The 21,589-nt window shown below is 45.6% G+C and overlaps 1 protein-coding gene and 1 pseudogene across 1 annotated transcript; one reads left to right on the top strand and one right to left on the bottom strand.

Annotated features, from left to right (window-relative positions):
* Window positions 1-10,678: 10,678 nt before the first annotated feature.
* Window positions 10,679-15,031, bottom strand: LOC136544625 (protein NRT1/ PTR FAMILY 3.1-like; annotated as a pseudogene).
* Window positions 15,032-15,721: 690 nt separating this feature from the next.
* LOC136542711 (BTB/POZ and MATH domain-containing protein 1-like) lies at window positions 15,722-21,423 on the top strand. The gene is made up of 4 exons (XM_066535266.1): window positions 15,722-16,420; window positions 17,679-18,027; window positions 19,649-19,925; window positions 20,805-21,423. The coding sequence occupies exons 1-4, from the start codon at window positions 15,942-15,944 to the stop codon at window positions 20,978-20,980; spliced, it is 1,281 nt and encodes a 426-aa protein (XP_066391363.1). The 5' UTR covers window positions 15,722-15,941; the 3' UTR covers window positions 20,981-21,423.
* Window positions 21,424-21,589: the final 166 nt, after the last annotated feature.

Here is a 21,589-nt window from a genome sequence, read left to right as displayed (position 1 = left end):
AGCCATCACTGACCATGGTCACCACTATGCCTTGGTTGCCTGCCACCGCACGCAAGCACACAGCGCACGAGTCCTATCAGCTCTGCACTCGCGTGGGTCGACCGCGCGGACAGTCGCCTAGGCACGTCTCACTGTCTTCCATCGTCTTGTGCACGCGTACCTTGTGTTAATGACCGTGGATGTGCCAACGCCTCTGTCTCCACTGAAGCCATGGCCAACGGTACCTCTTGCTTTCAATTCGACATGACCGTAGAGCGTTAATGAAATTCGTCGCATCCTTGGCTCCGCGAGACAGCCAGCAGCTTGATTGACACCACCTTGCCTATTGTAGCACCTCACTGTGCTTCAATTTTGGAAGCACAGCTCCGCCTGCTCCATAAGAACGAGGTGAACTGCGCCGTCATCCATCCACTGAACTAGAGCATACCACTTCAATTCACCGCACTGCTAGCTTCTCCTTCAGCTGCTCATCGCACTGCCCACTTCATTCAAAGCTCCACCGCCGTTTTGCATCTTCTTCGTGGCCGGCGGAAGATCGCCCGAGCAGAGCAAGCTTACAGCAGCCGGCGGTGCGTTACTGTTCATCTTAGCTTGCTGACATCATCATGACGTCACCCCTACGTCACACGTGTTTGTGGCCGCTTTTCATGTAGGAAAATAAAGCCGTAATACGTTTGAAATACGCCTCTGGGCCAGTTTCCCGCGCTTGCAGCCGCGCTGGGCCGGCCTGCCTGCCACTACCGCGCTGCTCGGCCCACTGCTGCGCTGCCTGCGTCCGGCCTGCCGCCACTGCTGTGCTGCCTGCGTCCGGCCTACTGGCCCGCTGCCGCTGCCGCACGCACGCGTCTGCGCGTCGCTGGGCCGCGCTGGCCGCTGGCCACGCCCGCTGCTGCCGCTGGCTGGGCCGCGCTGCTGTTGCCGCGCGCTCGGTCGCTGCCGCTGCTGCCGCGCCCACGCGCCGCGCGCTGCTGGGCCGTGCCCGCGCTGGGCCGCGCACACGCTCGCGCCTGCTAGGCCGCGCCCGCGCTGGTGCTGCTGGGCTGCGCCCGAGCCGCTGTGGGCCGCGAAGGTGAATACGTTTTCTTAAGATCCAGAAGCATAGAAATGATTATTCAATTTAGTTTCAAGCTAACTTCGATAATTAGTAGTAAATTGCATGGTTGTCCAAAAATAGTGAAACCAGGTTCGTTAGATTCGCAAAAATACAACCTACTTATTAGTACAGTTAGATTGCAGTTAGCTATTATGATGATAGGTTCATAAATTTTAGTTAGCAAGCTTAGCATTATATAGATTGATAATTGTAGGAATTATTGTGGCAAATCGGTAATAGTTTTATCTTTGAAAATTTTACAGTAGGTTCACTAGGATATCGTGTACTTGCTGTAAATTTTATAGCCTTAGAACGAGTTGTTAGATAAAGTAGCTATTGCCTTTGCTTTATCGTATATAGCGTAAACTAGCATTAGGGGTAAGAATAGCGGTAGTTGCTATAACAATAATGATACTTCGAAATGGTTATCGGTGACAATAGGTAGCCTAGTACCGTGGTCGATATCCATAGCTTAGTAGCTAAATCAATGTACTTTTATTTTAAGAGCTGCTGTTGTTATATTCCTAAGCATTGCATCATCATTTCATGCATGTAGATCACGAGCTGGTAGACTTCGTGCCCATCGTCGAGCCGGAGTACGACGAGGTGATCGAGGAGTACGAGGAGGAGATCTTCGCACAGGAGAAAGCCCAGGAGCCTGTTGGTGCTGACTTTGCTGACCCGGCACCTGCCCAAGGCAAGCCCCGGTGCATAACCCCTATTTTTAAATGATCACTGAATATATTTATATGATATGCATTTATGTTACAGGCATTTTATGGAAACTACATGCATAGATATATCCACCATGAGTCCTACTAGTGCAGGTCGAGTAGCTGCCATGCTCAGGATGTCGGTAGCGTGAGTAACCTGCCGTTACTCGCAAATAGGGGATTACACTATGATATCATGATGAAATAATGGAAATGAAAAATGGTGACCGGACAGGGATGTGGATTTGGTACTGGTGGGTGTGAGGGGTTGTGTCCTGCGGCCAACAGGGCATAGCTCGGTTACACTTTTTCCTGTCTGTGTCGATTAAGGACCGGTCATTGCATATGACTCTAGACAAGTCACAGACTATTGTCCCGAGCACATACTTGGGTATGGGCGCAGGGAAGACTTGTTGCTCTCTTGTCGCGGATCCGGCTCTTTTCAGACCGACTGATGGGAAGAGGAGGTGGTGGAGGTCCTTGCGCCGCACTGAGTCCGGGATTCAGAGGCGGGGGCTTGGAGTCCAAGTTTGGACGGGGACCTGGACACCTAGGACAGGAGAGTGGTGGGTTAGTCCTGCTTGTGCCTGGGGTACAAGCGGGGCGTGTGTCTTCGGGGCACCCAGCTGGGTACATTGATTCGCGAATCGCCGGGTTATCCGGTATGGCTTGTCTGCGGTTTAGCACCGTAGTAAGAACTGGAAGTGAAAAAGGAGAAGGAACAATATCGATTGCTCAACCCTTGCTTGAAAGTAGAACAGGTGCTTATATAGATTGACTAGATGAAAACTTAATCCGGCTGATGATAATAATGTATCAATAAGGATTCACTATTAGTATTGCTTTTTGCTAAAAGAGAACCAGCAACCATAAAGCCTAGCATATTCCTTGGAGTCGGGAAAGTATTCCTACTGATCGGATAAGTCTTGCAAGTACATTGTGTACTCAGGGTTTATTTACCCCTGTTGTAGGTGATGCTTGAGGAGTTCCTTGTGTGGAGGATCCATCTGGTGGGCTCAGACGGAATCCTCGTTATCTTATCGCTAGATGTTATCTTTTAATATTCCGCTGTTTATCATTCCGCACTCTGTATTTGGTATTGTAATAATGTACTTTTAAGAAACTCTAATGTATGAGATGGACTTGTGTTGTAACTCGTTTTCATTATTGGATCCTTGGGATAAATGTGGATCTTTCGGGTTCTCCCTCGGGGTGTGCTCGACGGATACCGCTCGTGGTAGTGGCTTTCGGGGTGCTTAGTGTCTGGTGGAAGACGAGCGCCTCCGTAAGTACGCTATTCTGGGTGGTTCTGCCACAGATTCCTACCTCTCTCCTTCTGCTCTTTGCGTCTGTGTGCTCCAGGTCGCAAGCTAAGGAACAGATCAGTGAGTGTGGAATTTGTACCTTGGTTGGGCTGTTAGTTTTGACAAACCCTCTGGACTTGAGCACAGAGCCATGGCCGCCCTCTTCTTGCTGCTGCTCATCATCCTTGTTCAGAAATCCGATGATGGCCTTGGCGCCCTCGTGGTAGGGAGCACAGATGGCGTTCCTTGGAAGCCTGTACATGGCCGCTATGGGGCTGCAGATGCAGCAGTCCATGCTTCTGCTATCGCCGCCGCCGCCTCGCCTTGCTCTCCTTCTTCGTCCTCCTCCCTCTGCTTCTGGTGCTCTGCAATGGTGCTAACAGCAAGCTGTTCGCCATGGCCTTGAGTTGGGCGAGGGTATAAAAACGAATGGGAGAAGAGAAGAGGGGCAGCCTGTAGGATGGTGTGCTGTGATTTCTTTTTCTAGAACTGGTAATGATGCAATTGTTCCAGATTCCCATGGAACTAAATCCAGACAATAGAGTAGAAGAATAACTAGACTTGAGTCCACAACTCACGAATGACCAGTGCCCACTAGTGCCCTTTTTTAAATGAAAACATAACCTTGACACCATTTTCCAGCTGTTAGATGACGTTCTCCAATCTTTTAAATAATCAATATTTTCAGATGAATTCAAATTATAACTCAGATCTTGTATCTCTTATTGTTTATTTTATGACAACATAACCTTGACATCATTTTCCATGTTTTCAGTGAAGTTGTAAAACATTCGAGTTCCATCTGTAGATGATGCTCTTCAATCTACTTACAAATGATAAACATTTTCTAGTCAAATCAAATTATGACTCAGATTTTTGTAACGGTTTGACCAAATAATCTAACACAGCGTCATTGCTACACATTCTTTTTCTTCTTTTATACAGTTTATTGTGACTGTTCTCTATATAAGTGCATGTTCTATGAGTTTAGCACATTTACCTACTATTTCTGATGGCAGTATATTTCTGTTCTCTATATAAGTGCATGTTCTTGCTTATCTACACCTTGTTATTTATAGACTTACACAGTATATTTCTGTTCTTGCTTACTTTTTTTAGATAACAGGTTCCTTACTACTATTGTCTACTACTTCTGATGGTAGTATGGCAGCTGTTGCTTTTTTTGGAAGCAGTAGCTGCTGTTTTTTACTAAATCTCCCCTCTCCTCTATTTTTGTCATATTTCCTATCCTCTATATTTGGGAAGCAATAGCTGCTTGTTTTTACACCTTTTCCTCTCTGTGTTTGTTAAGCAGCTGTTGCTTTTTTTTACCAAATCTTCCCTCTCCTCTCCCCTCCTTTGTTTTGCCGATGATGAAATTGTCTAAGTCCATACATTATATGGAATATGAGTTGATGATCAAGAACTTATGAGGAACTTAGCATCATTAGCAGCCGCCCCTACATTACCTTCTCATCTCTTCTCTGTTATGATGCCTTGATGTTCCAAGTTCAAGATCAGATGATGATTGACATGTTTTTGAGGCCTCTACCACTGCTACTTCTCGTTTTTTTATATTGTTGTTTTATAGGACTACTTTGGTTTATTGACCTTTTTGATTTCTTATACCTTCTCACGTACCTGAAGCACACTTTCTTGCATCTTTTAGAACAAAGCACGAAATAATGTCGCGGACAACAGACCGTGCTGCTCGATGCCCCGAGCATGATGAGCAGCCAACCCTTGAGGAGCAAGCACTAGAGGACCAGCTTACTCAGGAACAGTTCGATAACGAGGTAGAAAATGATCTAGAAGTGATGCTTACTCCGGAGGAGTGTGACGAGGAGGAAGGCCCCGAAGCAGAGGTTGCTGAAGGCGAAGAAGAAAAGGATGATGAGTCAGAAGAGGGATATGAAAGTCCCGAGGATCCTTTCCCACCTAAAGCAAGAAGGAGGCCAACGGAGGAAGATTTGGATAAGGATTTTGACCCAAACGAGGAGGAAGAGAAGAAGCCTTAGCTTGTAAATTTTGCTAAAGCTTTGGCTGTGTTACCTCTGCTAACACTTTGACCTGTCCTATATATAGGTCCCTCCTGAAACTCAGAAAAGATGACATCGACGTCCACGACATCTCGCTGGACAAGACAGAGTAGAGGAAAGGAGAGCAGAGGCAACAACCACAGAGACGGATCACGATGCCTCTGCTCCACAAACTCAAGACACAATCACGACTACCAAGCCTAAGAGGAAACGAGGGGATAGAAAAGGAAATCTATATCCAGATAAGGCTTGCTATGTGATAACGGAGGTTGGGCCAGCAGGGGAGATCCTTGAGCCAAAGGAATTAAGAGGACGATTCCGTAATGCGATCGGGGCCCTAGTAAGAGATAAATTAAACCCAGCAATCCCTAACTGGAAAGAGGTACCAGAGAACATAAAGAATGCACTATGGGATAGGCAGCTGAAGGTCAATTTTAGATTTCTGAAGGGTAAGCATGAATTGGTAAAAAATGCTATCAGAATGATGGGAGAGTCATTTCGACGTTGGAGGTCGGAGCTTAACACGAAGTATATCCAAAAGGGATTAACTCCCTTCAACGAGTTCGGCAAAATAACTCCTAGTCAATGGGAGGAGCTCGTGGCTCAGAAGACTTTAGCGGAGGCATTGGAGCTCAGTGCTCGTAACATCGAGCTAGCGAAGAGGAACAAACACCACCATCATCTAGGCCTCGGTGGCTACTATGCCAAGGAAGAGCAGTTTAGGAAGATGGATAAAGAGGCCGCAGCTGATGGGAATATCGATGTGACGAAGTTGAAGGTATGCTCAAGGAACTAGATATATGCGAGGAGTACAGAACCATCCGGCAGTAATCTTAAGTTTGATAAACCGGAGACCCAAGAGGTGGTATCAAGGATACTGAAATATGCTGAAGACAAAGAGACGGGCTCGTTCAATCCTTTCAGAGAGAGGGACGAGCTTAGCCTTGGCTTGGGAAACAAGGAGCACACAGGCCACACCAGGGGGCTAGGAAAAAGGATGACATGGAAGTAAGGATTCGAAGAGGACAGGCACATGTACAAGAAACATGGCCGAGACTGAGAGACTAGTCTTGAGCTCCAAGTGAAGGCTCTAGTTGCGAAGGCGCTGGAGGAGCAAGGAATATCTACGGAGCCATGTATATTAGTGATGCCACTGGGAGAAGTGGCATTAGTTACCAGCCCTCCGAAAGTTCCTAGCAGCCAAGGTTCCACTGCAGCCACAACCTCAGTCGATCTTATACGGGAACCTACTAGTTGCACCTTGGTGTTTCTCAGCGGCCGGCAGAACACTTGATGGAGGTGGCAACGGGTGTTGCACATCCTCTCGGTGGCTTACACCACAATAATAAGATACCGTCGAACTACACTAGAGTCGAGGTGCATATAGTGAAGCCCGAGTTCATGCAGTGGAGGATAGACTACGCAACTCCCGAGGGGCTGGTGTTACTTAGAGACGTTATGGGGCAGTTCATCCTCTGGCACAAACGGGACATTATATTGACTGCTTCTTCACCGCCTCCCCCTCTCCCAAATTTGGAGCAAGTTGTTAAGGCCAGGGAGATATTTTCACCGTCTCGTGACCCCTATATTCCTGAGATGCCACATTCTTCCCCGCCTCCTATCGAGCATGTGCCTGATGAGATGCCACAACCTTCTCTAGCTCGTACCGGGCAAGTGCATCATAAGATGCCACAGTCTTCTCAACAAGCACAACCGATACATGAACAACGAGTGCCTTCTGAAGAAGGTGATGCACAAGAAGATGAGGACGTGCCTGAATGGGAACTCCGAAAGAAGATTCCAATCCACATAAGGCCAGTTTATATTCCAATCAAAGACGTTTCGTCGGTGTCCAAGTGGTATTCCCATGATCAGTTCAAGCCTGAAAACCAAGTTAAAAAAGTCCCATCACAGGGTTCTGAGGAGGCCGTTAGTAGCAAACTTCACCAAATTACAAAGCAGTATCCAAATGTTGATACCATCGAATGGTCAAAGGATTGACCAAAAAAATATGAAAGAGGCAAGCCCTTCCTATCAAACCGGGACATCCAGCGCCTACCACTTGGAATGATAATATTCCATGATTGGTACTTGCATGTTCTCCCAACGAGCATAGATATCATACAAGCATGCTTTCCCACCGGCACATTTGGAAGCCCAGCCGGGAAAATTGTCTTTGACTTCAATGACATGCACACATGCTTTCACCTGGGAGAAATGGAGATTAATCTAATTCGCACGTGGTGCCTATAAGTCCTTGTCCTCCCAACATAATATGAATGTAATCTTTGAATTTTGTTGTAACTAACCCACGCCGTGATTTGTAGAATGCAAGTGCACATTATTAAACAAATGCCAAGTGTGAAAGCCGGGTATGTAGGCCCTCAAGCTATAGCCCAAACAAATTTTAATTACCCTAAACGGTGGACACTGGATGCTAAAGAGCTAGCAGCTGCAAAGATTCTTCGGGAGAAAGAGCGCATCCGTAGTGCGAAGCTAAGGGAAGAGTCCCTTAAGGTTGCGGCATATATTGCCTTGGCTTTCAAAAATCTCCAACACCACTCTACTATATGACTACCATACAACTTCGAGTAAGCTCAACTCTATACTTAAAGCTTTGTTCGATATATTTCATTCGATGCAAAAGGGCTTATCTAGTTTTATGATTAAATCTATACAGCAACCACTGGATTTGTATAGCCATCGATGTCGGGAGGAGCATGGCATGGGTCTTTGATTCTTTAGATAAGGACACGGTGACATACAAAGACTTCATATCGATTCTCAAGACGTATACATATCGACAATCCTCATTAGCTTATATGTTTGTATACATACTTGTCATGTTCACTTTTGGATACTAACAAGTTGTATTTGCTAAAATAATTTGAACAGGGCATTTAGGTTCTATGTCACTAATCATCATGGAAGGCATGATCCAGCAAAGAAGGAAAAGCTGACTATAAAAATACTATGTGCGGTAAGTGTAACTTACTTCTTCAGTACTCCATTACATGGCTATCAAAAGCATTACTTAACATTTTCATATGCAAAACACACAGTGCCCCAAACAGAAGCCTGAGAGTGTACATTGTAGATACTATATATGTTCTATGATGGGTAACACCGGTGCCTACAGCAGACACCCCTTAAGGATAAGTTTAAACCTCTTCACCCATAGTATAAAAACTTCATAAATAATATGAAATACTAAATTGAAACTTGTTTTCTTGTAGTGGAGAGAAGAGAAAGGAATGAAAAGAGACCCATACAAGGATGACCAACTCTTAGAGCTCGTCGGCGACCTTTGCAACTTCACATTAGACCAGATTGTACACGTCAGAGGCGCCTACCATGACCGAGAGTCTGACTTAGGTACAAATCCTCAGTACCAATATCTTCGTGAGACTGAAAGGCTAGCTCTAGGACGTTGATAACAATGTGTATGGAATTTATATATTTAATGATGGATTGTATATATTCATGTGAATTGGACTTGTAATTGTAGTTTATAGAATACTCTTATGCTTGTAGTCGCGGTCGCGGGGTGTTCGGCAACACGAACGTTGGTCACGGGGCGTTCGGCAACGCAAACGCGGTTCAGAACGTTGGTCGCGGAGCGTTCGGCAACGCGAACGTTGTTCGGAACGTTGGTTGTGGGACGTTCGGCAAAGTGATTTTGAATTGAAAATTTAATTTTTTTGCGGGAAAACGTACTGTAGGGGCGGTTCTAGATTGAACCGCCCCTACAAATACCTGTTTGTAGGGGCGGCTGGTATTACAGCCACCCCTACAAATCTATTTGTAGGGGCGGCTAGTAATAAGAGCCGCCCCTATAAATAGATTTATAGGGGCGGCTGGAAACACTAGCCGCCCCTACAAATCAATTTGTAGGGGCGGCCTGAGAACCGTCCCTACAAATGCATGATTTGTAGAGACCCTTGCGTAGGGGCGGCTGGACAAACCGCCCCTACAAATAGTCTACAATCGCCCCTAGAAATGCTTTTTGACGTAGTGGTGATCATACCACATCAACACGAGAAGCCAACACTAAGAGGTATGGACCTAAGTGATACAACTTAAAAAGTTTATGACCTAAAAAAAACCACTTTAAAAGTTGATGGACCTAACTGAAATCCGCTCACAAGTTAATGGACCTCGGGTGCATTTAACTCTATGTAAAATAATAGGCAAATTGCTAAAACTCATAAATATTTTTTTTTTCAAATTAGAAAAATATGAAATTGATAACATTTAAAAAAAATATGATCTATATCACCAAGATAACTTTAGTTTTTTTAATTTATTCATCCAAGCTGATTTGAACAATCCAAAAATTTTGAATTTCAAAAGATAAGAATTTGAAATGGAATTTTGGGACCATAATGATTTCAAATGAAACAATCATCAACTACAAGATCTACATTTTTGGTTTTTGGTCATTTCTCCATTCGAGTTTGTTCTAATATTCAAAAAAATTGAATTTCAAAATAAGAGATCTTCCAACATAATTTTAGGACCGTAAATGATTTCAAATAAAAGGTTCTCATCTATAAAGTTGCAGATCTCATCGAGATCTACAACTTTAGTATTGACCATTTTTCTCTATGAGTTCATTCGAATAATTGAAAAAAAAATCAAAATAAGAGAACTCTTGGTCCTACTAATTGAATTGTTGAGTATGTTTCTTCCCTTTTGAGAAATTAGTACCAGAAATATCAAATTAGCGACTGTACCTAATGGTCAATGCCTCCGGGGTTCCCCTTCTCTTCAACTCTCTCCAGTTTCACCGATGTGTTATGGCATGAAAGGCAATGGTCAGAAACCTACTTTCAAAGGTTACCGGACATGGGTTTAGCTACACGGAGCATCTCTTTCTTAACCTTCGTCCGATCGTTTAGCACGAACTTCACTGACGGTGTAGAAAATTTTTGGGAATGTAAATGATTCCAAATAAAACAATCACCAACTACTGAGTTGTATCTACAGCTCTGGTTTTAGTCATTTCTCCATCCGAGTTCGTTCAAATAGTTCAAAGAATTTAAATTTAAAAAAGAGAACTTCAAAAGTCTATTTGAAATAAAAATAATATTTAAACTTATAAATATTCATAACTAATTTATTTTAAATAGATATATCATATTTTTAGAAAAAAAAATTGGTACCAACTTTATATTTTTCTAATTTAATAAAAAGAACTATTTATGAATTTTAGCGATTTACCTATTACTTTATTATTTTTAAAAAATGCATATATACTCAAAACCACCTTTGAAACCAAGCCAAATTTGTCTTGTTTCCCGAAAGGGAAAAACATACTTAACAATTTGATTGACAGGACCAAAAGTTTCTCGTATTTTAAAATTTAAATTTTATGAATTGTTTGAACGAATTCGAATGGAGAAATGGTCAAAGTCATAGTTGTAGATCTCGATTATAGAGGATAACTTTTTTCATTTGAAATCATTTACAGTTCTAAAATTATGTTGGAAGATCCCATATTTTGAAATTCGATTTTTTTGAATTGTTTCAACGAACACGGATGGAAGATCTCATATTTTTTGAATTGTTTCCACTGGTGCACGGTGTCAGCAGCAGCGTGCTCGCGTAGCTTCCCAGCGAGATGGACAGCCAGAAGTCGTCGCCGTGCTGCGCATGCGCTCGGGCACCAGGTCGTACATGAACTTGAGATGCCCCACGGAGGTGAACGCCGTGCCGCGCGTACTGTGGCACCAGCCAGTAGCCCGACAGCGGAGACGCACCGGCGTCCGTGGCGCCGGCCGCCGCCGCGGCCTCCCTGTGGTGCCGCTCCACGAAGCCGGCGACCAGGGTGGCGAGCGAGCATGCTGATGGCGAAGCCGATGCCCATGCGGTGGAGGAAGGAGATGCCGCGGTCCAGCCCCGTGAAGGGGCCCGCCACGCGGACAAGCGCGCGGTCCTAGAAGAAGAGGGTGAAGAGCATGGCTCGCGGCGGTCCATGGTGCTCACCTGCTCGCGGCTGTCCATACGGATCACCGACTTGAGCTCCTCCACGCGTTGCACGGTGCTCAGACGCCATGGGTTCGGGACGGGGGCTGACGACGGCTTGCCGGAGTTCGCGTCCGTCAGCGTGACCAGGTCGCCGTCGGTGACGATCGCCGCGTGGTCTGCATGCCGGGAAACGGTGTTAGTTGAACTCAAATTTGGAGTGACAATTATTATAAAAATTCGAAACGGATACATGACTGAGACTAATTTTTGTTTCGTCCATAACACTTGTTTGTGAGTCATACTAATTTTAACATAGCCTCCAACGGATTTCAATTCTTAAACAATGGTATCGACACCAATCCATTTCAAAGTGACGACCAAAGGAGTAGTGCAGTGCACCTGCACGGCAGTGAAAGAACAGAGAGCAAGGTAGCGGACGCAGGTACCTGAGCAGCTGATCCGTATCACCGTGTGCACAAGCTTCCCGTACATCGAGATGGCCGCGTCGAAGTCGTCGTTCTTGTACAACCTCGCGGGGTCGACGTCCGCCGCCAGCAGCCGTCGCTTCTTGACAGCGGCGACGACCACCTGCGCTATCCGCGTGAACGGGCTCCCCGCGGGCTCCAGCCTCCGGTACATGGGGTACCCGGCCACGAAGGCGGCGACGGAGACGCCCATGCAGAAGGCCGGCACTCCGAGGCCCCAGCCCCAGCTCACGTACGTTGTCCTCCCCGTACACCGCGGCCATGACGGACAGCAGCATGGACGCGCCGTTGCAGAAGTAGTATGTAGTACCGGTTGAAGAAGCCCCAGCTCCGTGCGCGCTCCGCCGCCCGCGACTCAATGAACTGGTCCGCCCCGAACGCCACGACGCAGGGCCAGAGGCGGTACCCACCGGCGCCCACCGCGTTCAGTAGCAGGGACACGTACAGCACCGCCAGCTGCAACGGGGCGGCCTCCTGCCACGTCGCTGCGTCGCCCAACTTGCGCGGCGGCGGGCGGAACTGCAGGAGATCGAGGCGAGTGGGCCACGCGGGAATAGGAAGAGGAGGGACATTTCCCGTGCCCCGCTAACTCAGTGGCACATAAGCAAAAGTGATATTTTATATTTATTTTCTTTTGATAAAAACGTTAAAGTTCATATGAGGAGGTGTAAAAAAATTTGTTATAATAATAAAAGGTTAATAATACCCATCGGTGCTCACGGGAGTATAGGATTCACGGGCATTCAAGATGGCTCGGATTCAAAACTTAATGGGTAAGAGACCCGCGACGACCGTGATCGAATAGTTGACATCGCAAAAAGTTGGATCGTACGGTTAGCGGACTAACAAGCGACATGGCCCTATTCGGGTGCCCGCGATCTGGCTCGGGATTCATATAGAAAGATTTGTTTAAAGTCGGATTAACTCAGGACAAAGCTCAAATAAATTATAAATTGGAATGGAGGGGATATCAATCATTACTTTTTTTGATGCAAATATTACTACCCACTGCTTACATAGAATGTGGGCCGGGTCCTACCAACAACGGTTGAGTTCAAATTGTAAACCGTGGGAGAGAAACATATATAACTAAGAAATAAGTAAACGGAAAATAACAACAACGATTTTTTCATATCTAGATTGAGCCGTTAGATCTTTAAATTTACAAAGTTATAATAGGACATATCTAAAAAATTCAAGCATCTACATCAAGTTAACAATTTGAGTCCAAATAAGCAGATTCCCACATAAAAAACCCAACCACTAGCAACAATGATTTGACCGTTGTTATAGGGTTTGGAAGGTAGCCTAGTGGTTACAGGAGACTCAACAACACATCAAGTACCGGAGGGTTCGACTCTTTGTGAGAGCGAATATTTCAGGAGTTAATGACGTTGTGCTTTTAGTATTAGGCAACGTTCCCCTCGACAGTGAGACGCCTATGGTGACTTTGTCAATCTCAAGAATTTACTGTCTCAATCTTGGAAGATGATCATAGGAGTGAGTGTGCGTATGTTGCTATATCGGTTGTACTGTATAATGGAAAAAACAATGATTCGTCCTACCACTAGTAAAAGTTTGCCGACTTTCGAGCCCAGAGTTCCAGATCATAACACCTACAGTACTTCATCGAGAGTTCGTTGAATTGAAGGTGATCCAAATTTACCGTGTTCAAGGGACGGATCTAGGAATCTATAGAGAAAAAAAGAGGCTCAAGTCATTATCAACATCTATATTAACTATATACTATCTTCGTGTTTCTCTTTTCCATGTCTAAAAAAGTTTGAAAAAAAGTTCTATTGTCTGGTAGGAGAGTTTAAGCTTTAAGCCCCGCCCGTCCCACGGCTACATCCATCAGTGCCCCCAAATTCAGTACCTAATAACAACAGATCTTTTCATTCTTCTCATCTAAATTTAGTGAATCAAATATGCCAAGCATAAAAGCATTGACAAAAGTAAAATGGCTTCACAGACTACAGGCGCATCAGGCCATCTCCACGGGAAACAATCGACGGAGAGAGAAAGAATTCAAAACATAGTAACTAAGTAAAAAACAAAACAAAACTGTGCTGCATCACCACCTTTCCTATTCTCATATAACCAAAAAAAAAAAAATCGCATCACCATTCTCATCATACAAGAACAGAATTCTCGCGACGTGAGAAATTGGTTTCAAACGACAAACATTCAATGCAAACAGAGACGTGAAGTATAAGAATCAGGCAAGATTCATTCACCGACAAGGTGTCAGCAAAATCGATCTAAGCAAAACAGTACCTATACCGGAGAAGATCATTCACCACCGAGGTCTCAGCACATCATCCAAACAGAACAGTAGTTATCGACTATCGAAGAACACCAACACCACGATCGAAGTACTAGAATTAGTGCCGGTCCTAGGATTTTGAGGACCTTCTAGCGAATTTGTCGCGACGACCTCTCTCGACGAATGTTTCTTAGGTAATATTCTAAAATTCTAACACCCGACCTAAATTACAAGAAAAATATGACTATATGAGTATAAAGTACTAGACAAAAATTGAACAACGAAAAAAACCTAGAGCCTAGACAATTTGGACACGAACTTATTCAGAATCAAGATTCACAAATCACAAAAAGGGCAGAAGGCAATAACCAAGATCAGATGTCGTCGTCTTTGTCGAGCCCTGCCTCAGCTGCCTGGTCGCCGCCGTCGTCTGGCTTCTGGAAGACTGGAACTCGGGCGTCGGTGTCTCGGTGATCTGCGCTGGTGATCGCGTGGTGAACTGGTGATCGGCGTTGTGTCTCTCGTAGTCTCACGTCTCGTCATCTCGCCAGAAGTTCGAAAGTCGCGATCGCTATGTTCACGTGTGCGGGTGTTGGCGGCTCGGCTCCTTGCCTCCAGGAAAGAAAGAGGCCGACGACTCCTTTTGCTCATTAATCCTAAATCTTAATGAACTATAGCTAAAGGGTACGGAATATTATATACTTGGGCTTGGCCCCCCATCCCGCGAGGGCCCTTGGCCGTCGCACCTCCTGCCCCACCATTAGGGCCGGCACTGACTAGAATACCCGGAATCTGATTCAATCGCGGTCGACCCTCAACCTCCTATGGCGATCCTCAACGACCTCCCGCGGCGCCGTATTGCTCTCGCACTGGGTCGGCTTCGCCTCCTCCCCCTGCTGCCGCTGCACCCTCATGCAGCACGGCGCCCTCGTCGTCGACGTCGTCCTGGTGCTCCGGGAGCGCCTCCTCCTCGTCGTCGTCGTGGTGCTCTGAGAGCGCCTCGTGGTGGTGGTGGTGGTGCCCCAGGAGCGCCTCCTCCTCGTCGTTCGTGGTGGTGGTGGTGCCCTGGGAGCGCCTCCTCCTCGTCGTCGTGGAGCTCCGGGAGCGCCTCGCCGCCGCCGCCGCCGCCGCCGCCGCCGTGCTCCGGAAGCGGCTCCTCATCGGGACCGCTCTCAAACCCCTCCAACGCGGCCTCCAGCGCGTACCTCTCGTGGTCGGCGCGGGTGAGGTCCAGCAACCTCCTCTCCGCGACCTCAATGTGGAGGTCCGTGTGAGAGAAGTCTCTCCGGAAAAATCGCTCGAACATCTGCCGAGGCGGTGCCACGGCGGAGCGAGCATCCGGGCGCGCTGTGCGCACACCGGCGGCGAGGGATCGTCGCCCTTTCCCCATTTCTCTGAAAACTCTAAACTCTTGTGCAAGACATTGTGGGGGTATTGGGATGGGTTGGAGGTATCGGAACGGATTAGTTGGTTCTGATGTGGCGGACGGGTATATAGGCAAACGTACGTACTCCGCATACTAGAAATGGAGCCACAAACCACAATGCGGTAAGCCGGTAAGATCAATTAATATTTTTTTACACAACCCATGGCATATTTTATTATTTCATAAAAAATGTTATTTAAACATTTCTATAATAATAATAATATAGGGAAAAAAATTCCTCAAACAGGTCCTAGCGCAACTTCGCAATCTGGTTTGCCTGCCAGGCTGACAAGCTGCATGCAACGCGAACGTCGCCCACGGACCGCGGTGCACGTGTCCAACCTTCTCTCGTCTCGGGCCGAGTCGGCAAGTCCGCGACGGCGAGCCGTATATTACCCATACCCACCCAAGCCCAACCCGGACCAAAGAACACACCACCTGCTCGTCGGCTCGTCATCGCCATCATTTCATCGAGTCTCCATTCCATCCTCCCCAAATTCCCCCAAATCGATCTCCCCCGGAACCCTCGAATCCCCACGCCCCCGCGTCTGAATCCGGCGCGCCCCGCTCCGATCCGTCCGATCCGCGCCGAATCGCCGCCGCTCGGGGCGGAACCCTAGCCCGATCTCGACCCGTTTCCCCGCGATGGGCGCCGGCCGTGTCTGCCGCGGCGGCCCCTCCTCCGCCCACCCCGCCGCCGGCGCCGCCGCGGGGCGGCCGTTCCCGCCCCTCGCCGCGTCCTCCTCCGCCTACCCTTCCTCGGCCCCCTCCGAGACGGCGTCCTCGTCGGTCACCAAGACGGTGAACGGCTCCCACCACTTCAAGATCGCGGGCTACTCCCTCTCCAAAGGGATCGGGGTGGGGAAGTTCATCGCCTCCGAGTCCTTCAACGTGGGGGGATTCGACTGGGCGATCTACTTCTACCCCGACGGGAAGAGCGGCGAGGATGGCGCTGCCTACGTCTCGCTCTTCATAGCCCTTGCCAGCGAGGGCACCGATGTGCGCGCGCTGTTCGAGCTCACGCTCGTCGACCAGAGCGGCAAGGGCCAGGACAAGGTGCATACCCACTTTGGGAGGTCGCTCGAGAGCGGCCCATACACCCTCAAGTACCGCGGCAGCATGTGGTGAGTCTCCCTCAGCCTGTGCATGTGTTAGATAGGCGTGCCTGCCAAATTGAGCTGACCTGCCCAATCCCTCAAGTACCGTGGCAGTATGGGCTGAGTCTATCTCAGCCTGTGCATGTGTTAGATAGGCGTGCCTGCCAAATTGAACTGACCTGCCCAATGAGAATTTGCTAATTGATCATTATCTTGAGTAGGAAGTGATGTATGCCCTCTAAGATACATGGCTATGTTGGTGAAGCTTTAGTTTTGTATGATGTGAAACTGAGATGTTAGTGTGCATGTTAGGCTGGTTGCCCCTTCAGGTTTATTAGCCATTTTGTATTCACAAGTACTACTGTTTTGAGGTGAAGTACATTCAGTTTTTGATATTCTTAGGGCCTGTTTGGATACAAGGGCTAATTGCTAGCTAACTAAAAATTAGCTCAAGTGCATCCAAACAGGAGGGCTAATAGGTGGGTTTTTTTTTTTTTTTTTTTTTTGCCGAGTCTTCAACTAGTTAGCCAACTAGCTAACCAACCACACTTAATTTGGGCTAATATTTAGCCCCCACTAGTAACTACCATGTTTACCCAAATAGGCCCTTAGTTGCATTCCTCTTATCGTTAATGTCACAAAGTTCAAAACTGAGTTGGTTCCTGTTATTGCCATTGGCTAATGCTGAACGTTTGATGGTTTGGTTGTGTGGTTTGCTGTAAAAATTGTGATGAATTCAGGTTACTGGAGATTATTCTGCGTGCCTTGATCTTTTATGTGATCTGGAATTCGATTTGTTATACATGTGAACTTGGCTAGTTGGCTTCATGTCATGAGTTCATTGACTGCTCTATGACGGAGCTTGTTTCTGTTACACCTTACTTTCAGGATGTGCAGTAAGTGTCATGTGGTTTAGACGCAGAGCTTAATTGTCTGTTTTTGCCTCATTAGTTTGTGAATCAGGTGACTAGTGCTATAGATTTATGCCTTACCCTGTCAATATTAACTGGTTATTGTATTGTTATTATTGATTGGGCCATATAATTTGGTTTTGATGACTCTGGATTGAAAAAGAACCCTGTCAATATTACTTTTATTTGATGTATGTGTTGATTCATCTTTGTTCCCACTGTGCTTCCGTTATTACACATTATTTCATCTACTATCCAGTATCCAGTTTGACTGGCTGTGTAGTTGCTTCTTGGATATAGCTGCATGATTTGATCCTTGACTACTTTTTCCGTTCACTGGTTATGGGGAGTAACTTATCTTTCTGTGCATGCAGGGGCTACAAGCGTTTCTTCAAACGAACTGCCCTGGAAACATCAGACTATCTTAAAGATGATTGCCTTTTAGTGAACTGCACTGTTGGCGTTGTTCAATCACATACTGAAGGACCAAAGATATACACAATTCCAGTACCGCGGTCCAACATGGCTCTACATATTGGTCAGCTATTGACAAGTGGAAAGAGGACAGACATTGCATTCGAAGTTGATGGAGAGATGTTTCCTGCCCACAAAGTGATTCTTTCAGCCCGGTCTCCTGTTTTTAGGGCACAACTTTTTGGTCCGATGAAGGATAAGGACATGAAGTGTATAAAGATTGAAGACATGGAGGCTCCAGTATTCAAGGTGACCCTGGCTCCCGGTTTTACTTGGTTATATGTCTTCTTTGGTTTTGGTACTGTCATGTCTTGGGGCAATCTCTCCCGTGCTACTACTATCTCTGTGTTATATTTAATTAAAAATAAAATACAGTTCATGCATTTTGACATCAACGGCATATACTACCTCTGATCACTCAAATATGGCGTTTCAGACACAAGATAGGTAGAAGACAGATCATTTATATTGTCTGAAACATCATACCTAATTTACTGTAGGTAGTTTCAACACCCAGAACATAGACACGGTTCAATTATGCCCCAAGCCCCCAACTTGCAAAAATGGAAATTTTAAAATCTTTAGAAGCTAAAAGGCAAGTTTTATAGGACGGCGATTAGACCTGCTATGTTGTATGGTGCAGAATGTTGGCCTACGAAAAGACGACATGTTCAACAGATAAGTGTCGCGGAAATGCGTATGTTGCGTTGGATTTGCGGTCATACAAGAAGGGATCGAGTTCGGAACGATGATATACATGATAGATTAGGGGTAGCACCAATTGAAGAAAAGCTTGTCCAACACCGGTTGAGATGGTTTGGACATGTCCAACGGAGACCTCCAGAGGCACCGGTGCGTAGTGGAATCCTAAGACAGGATAGTAACGTGATGAGAGGCAGAGGAAGACCGAAGTTGACTTGGGTAGAGGCAATAAAAGGAGACTTGAAAGGATGGAATATACCCAAAGACTTAGCCTTATATAGGAGTGCTTGGAAGACGGCTATTCACGTGCCTGAACCTTGATTGCTTCTGCTGGGTTTCAACTCTAGCCTACCCCAACTTGTTTGGGACTTAAAGGCTTTGTTGTTGTTGTTGTAAGCATTAAAATCTTTCCTTTGATTGCATTTAGAGTGTCTGGAAGCAAATAAGGCAGAACTCTGCTGGTTTTCTGTTTGATGGTTGGTACAGTACTAACTAATGTTCCATGGTGTGCACCATTTTTAGGATATTTCAGCGATTCAATGTGCTGCTAGCATCGTTTCTGAGTTTCACTTAGTACCTATAGTTAAGCAGTCAAGTTCATCTACTATTAATTGCTTCATCGTATGGTAGTATGGTACTCCATTTCTTTATATAAGGTATGCACACATTTCAAGATTCAAACCTTGTAATTTTCAACCAATAACTAACATTACAGGATGTAGATTTAAAGTGATATCGTTAGATTCATAATTTCATATTTGAAAGTACCATAGTCTATGGTTATGATTTTGTTGCTACAAAGATCATATCATAAAAGAAATTACTGGTCAAAGTTAAGTTAATTGTTAATTGGTGAGATGTATGTTTGCTAAGTTTTGCCGCCTGGTGCAAGCGGTAGAGTCTTACCGCCTGTGACCAGAAGGTCCCGGGTTCGAGTCGTGGTCTCCTCGCATTGCACAGGCGGGGGTAAGGCTTGCCACTAACACCCTTCCCCAGACCCCGCACAGAGCGGGAGCTCTCTGCACTGGGTACTCCCCCCTTTTTATGTTTGCTAAGTTTTGCTTTTGAATTCCATTTGCTGTCAGAAGCATGTCACATTCAATTTCTTGCTTGTCAACGTCTAGCATTTATTTATTCATTCTGAGTTTATACACGTTGAATTTTGCAGGCCGTGCTCCATTTCATGTACTGGGATGAGTTGCCGGATATTGAAGAGCTTACTGGTGTAAATACAACTTGGGTATTCACCTTGATGGCTCAGCATTTACTTGCTGCTGCAGACCGTTATGCATTGGAGAGATTAAAATTGCTCTGTGAACTTAAGCTGTGTGAAGATGTTGCAATAAACACAGTGGCAAATACTTTGGCACTGGCTGAACAGCACCACTGTTATCAGCTAAAAACTGTTTGCTTGAAATTTGTGGCTCTACCTGAGAATTTGAAAGGCAAGTGCAGCATTTCTCTATGTTAACTTGATTTTATATTGATTGCTCATGTAAGTTGTTTGCTCTAGAAGGTCAAATTGAGTATGTATCTGCTCTAGTTGCTATTTAGTTTTATGATCATGTCAATAGCCAGACTTATTCTAGGCTCACATTTTGCTGAAAATCTGCAAGTGTAGCATTACTTGTCTGCACTGGTCTATGGTCTTTCAACACTACTGTAAGACTTAGGCCTATGATGCATAATTGCCTGATTAGATTCTGTGCACTGTAGCTTAAGTTATACGGGGACACTTCCAATTTCTCTTAATTTGATGCTGATGAATGCAAAGATATGATGAGCCTGCATCACAGTTGTCATGAGTAGAAGTTCTGATTATAATTTGTTAAGGGTTTAAATCCTGCCAACCATTTCTGGTTTAAATGTTCTTGTTAGCTCTATAACTTTGTTCACCGGATCTTTCCTTCTTTTTGTGGGTGGATGGGTGGGGGTCGACATGGTGATTCTTTCTAAATTTCATGTTTTTTTTTTTTTAAAAATGTGAAACATGTGGGTTCTTTTGAATTGAAAACTGTGTGGACAGTTTGTCTTGAGACTATTTGAGGAATGAGTAAAGAGCTTGTCAAAAAGATTTCTTTAGTCGTAACTGTTTATTGCTAATTTTGGCTGGGTAGTAACTGATCATATCATTTGTTATGTGGAATGCTTGCTGCAAAATATGATACTTAGAACTGTTCATCCTGTACCATGTGTTTCAGTATCATTATTATGTAATGTACTGTTTACTGGCATATATCACCTTTATGCTGGAACATAAATAGGTGGAGCACATGCTTTCATATATCAACATCTGCTTAACCATGTTTTTTGTTTCTTTGCAGCTGTCATGCAAACCGATGGGTTTGATTATTTGCAGCAAAGCTGCCCATCCATCCTAACCGAGCTTCTTGAATATGTGGCCAAGGTAGGAGAGCACTCAGTGAGCCCCTGCTTGTATTCAACTGAAGTCCTTGATGGTGGCGATGCCAATGGACGACGCGTGAAACCAAGGATCTAACGGCTGCCCAGATGAGCCTAGAAGAGGAGTTCCTCGTGTCTTTTTTTCGTTGTAAAGTGTTTCCAATGACGGGTGCTTCTGTGGTGCCATATCATGCATGTTGTAGCGTGTGGGTTTGTGTGTGTGTGTTGTTGTGACTTCCAGCCCTCTCCCCAGCCCTACTGCTGTTACTGTGGAGGGAGTTGTGGCTAATATATATCCTACTGACTAGTGTATTGCATTGCTGCTGCAAAGCAGCCTGTCATCATAAGTGCACACAGGTGGCATATGGCAAGGATGGTCTGGTGCAAAGGTTTGATCAAGGGGTAATAATGGCGCAGAATGTGTTTTGCAGAAGTTTTACCTTTTGCTAGGCCAGATTTGTCGATTCACGGTCGTCTGTATTTGACTGTATTCAATTGAAATGGTGAAATGCAATGAAATGTATCCTGGACATTCACTTCCATACTGATCCGTTCATCTTTCCTACCCTGAAATTCTGGAGTACTTTTCACCTTTTTGAAATACCCGTTTGGTTATCTTTCACCTTTGTGAAATATCCCCATTTGATTCGTGACAGGAAACTATTATATATGATGAAACGGCTGGTGGTAGAAGGATTTGTACCTT

Source organism: Miscanthus floridulus, chromosome 3 (assembly GCF_019320115.1).
Source record: "Miscanthus floridulus cultivar M001 chromosome 3, ASM1932011v1, whole genome shotgun sequence".
Lineage (NCBI taxonomy): Eukaryota > Viridiplantae > Streptophyta > Magnoliopsida > Poales > Poaceae > Miscanthus > Miscanthus floridulus.
This window is presented reverse-complemented; position numbering and strand designations above follow the sequence as displayed.

Excerpts from the sequence above, each read along its gene's own strand:
- LOC136542711 (XM_066535266.1), top strand. The coding sequence starts at position 15,942 with ATGGGCGCCGGCCGTGTCTGCCGCGGCGGCCCCTCCTCCGCCCACCCC. Across the intron at positions 16,421-17,678 it reads AAGTACCGCGGCAGCATGTG|GGGCTACAAGCGTTTCTTCA; the intron begins GTGAGTCTCCCT and ends CTGTGCATGCAG. Across the intron at positions 18,028-19,648 it reads TGGAGGCTCCAGTATTCAAG|GCCGTGCTCCATTTCATGTA; the intron begins GTGACCCTGGCT and ends TGAATTTTGCAG.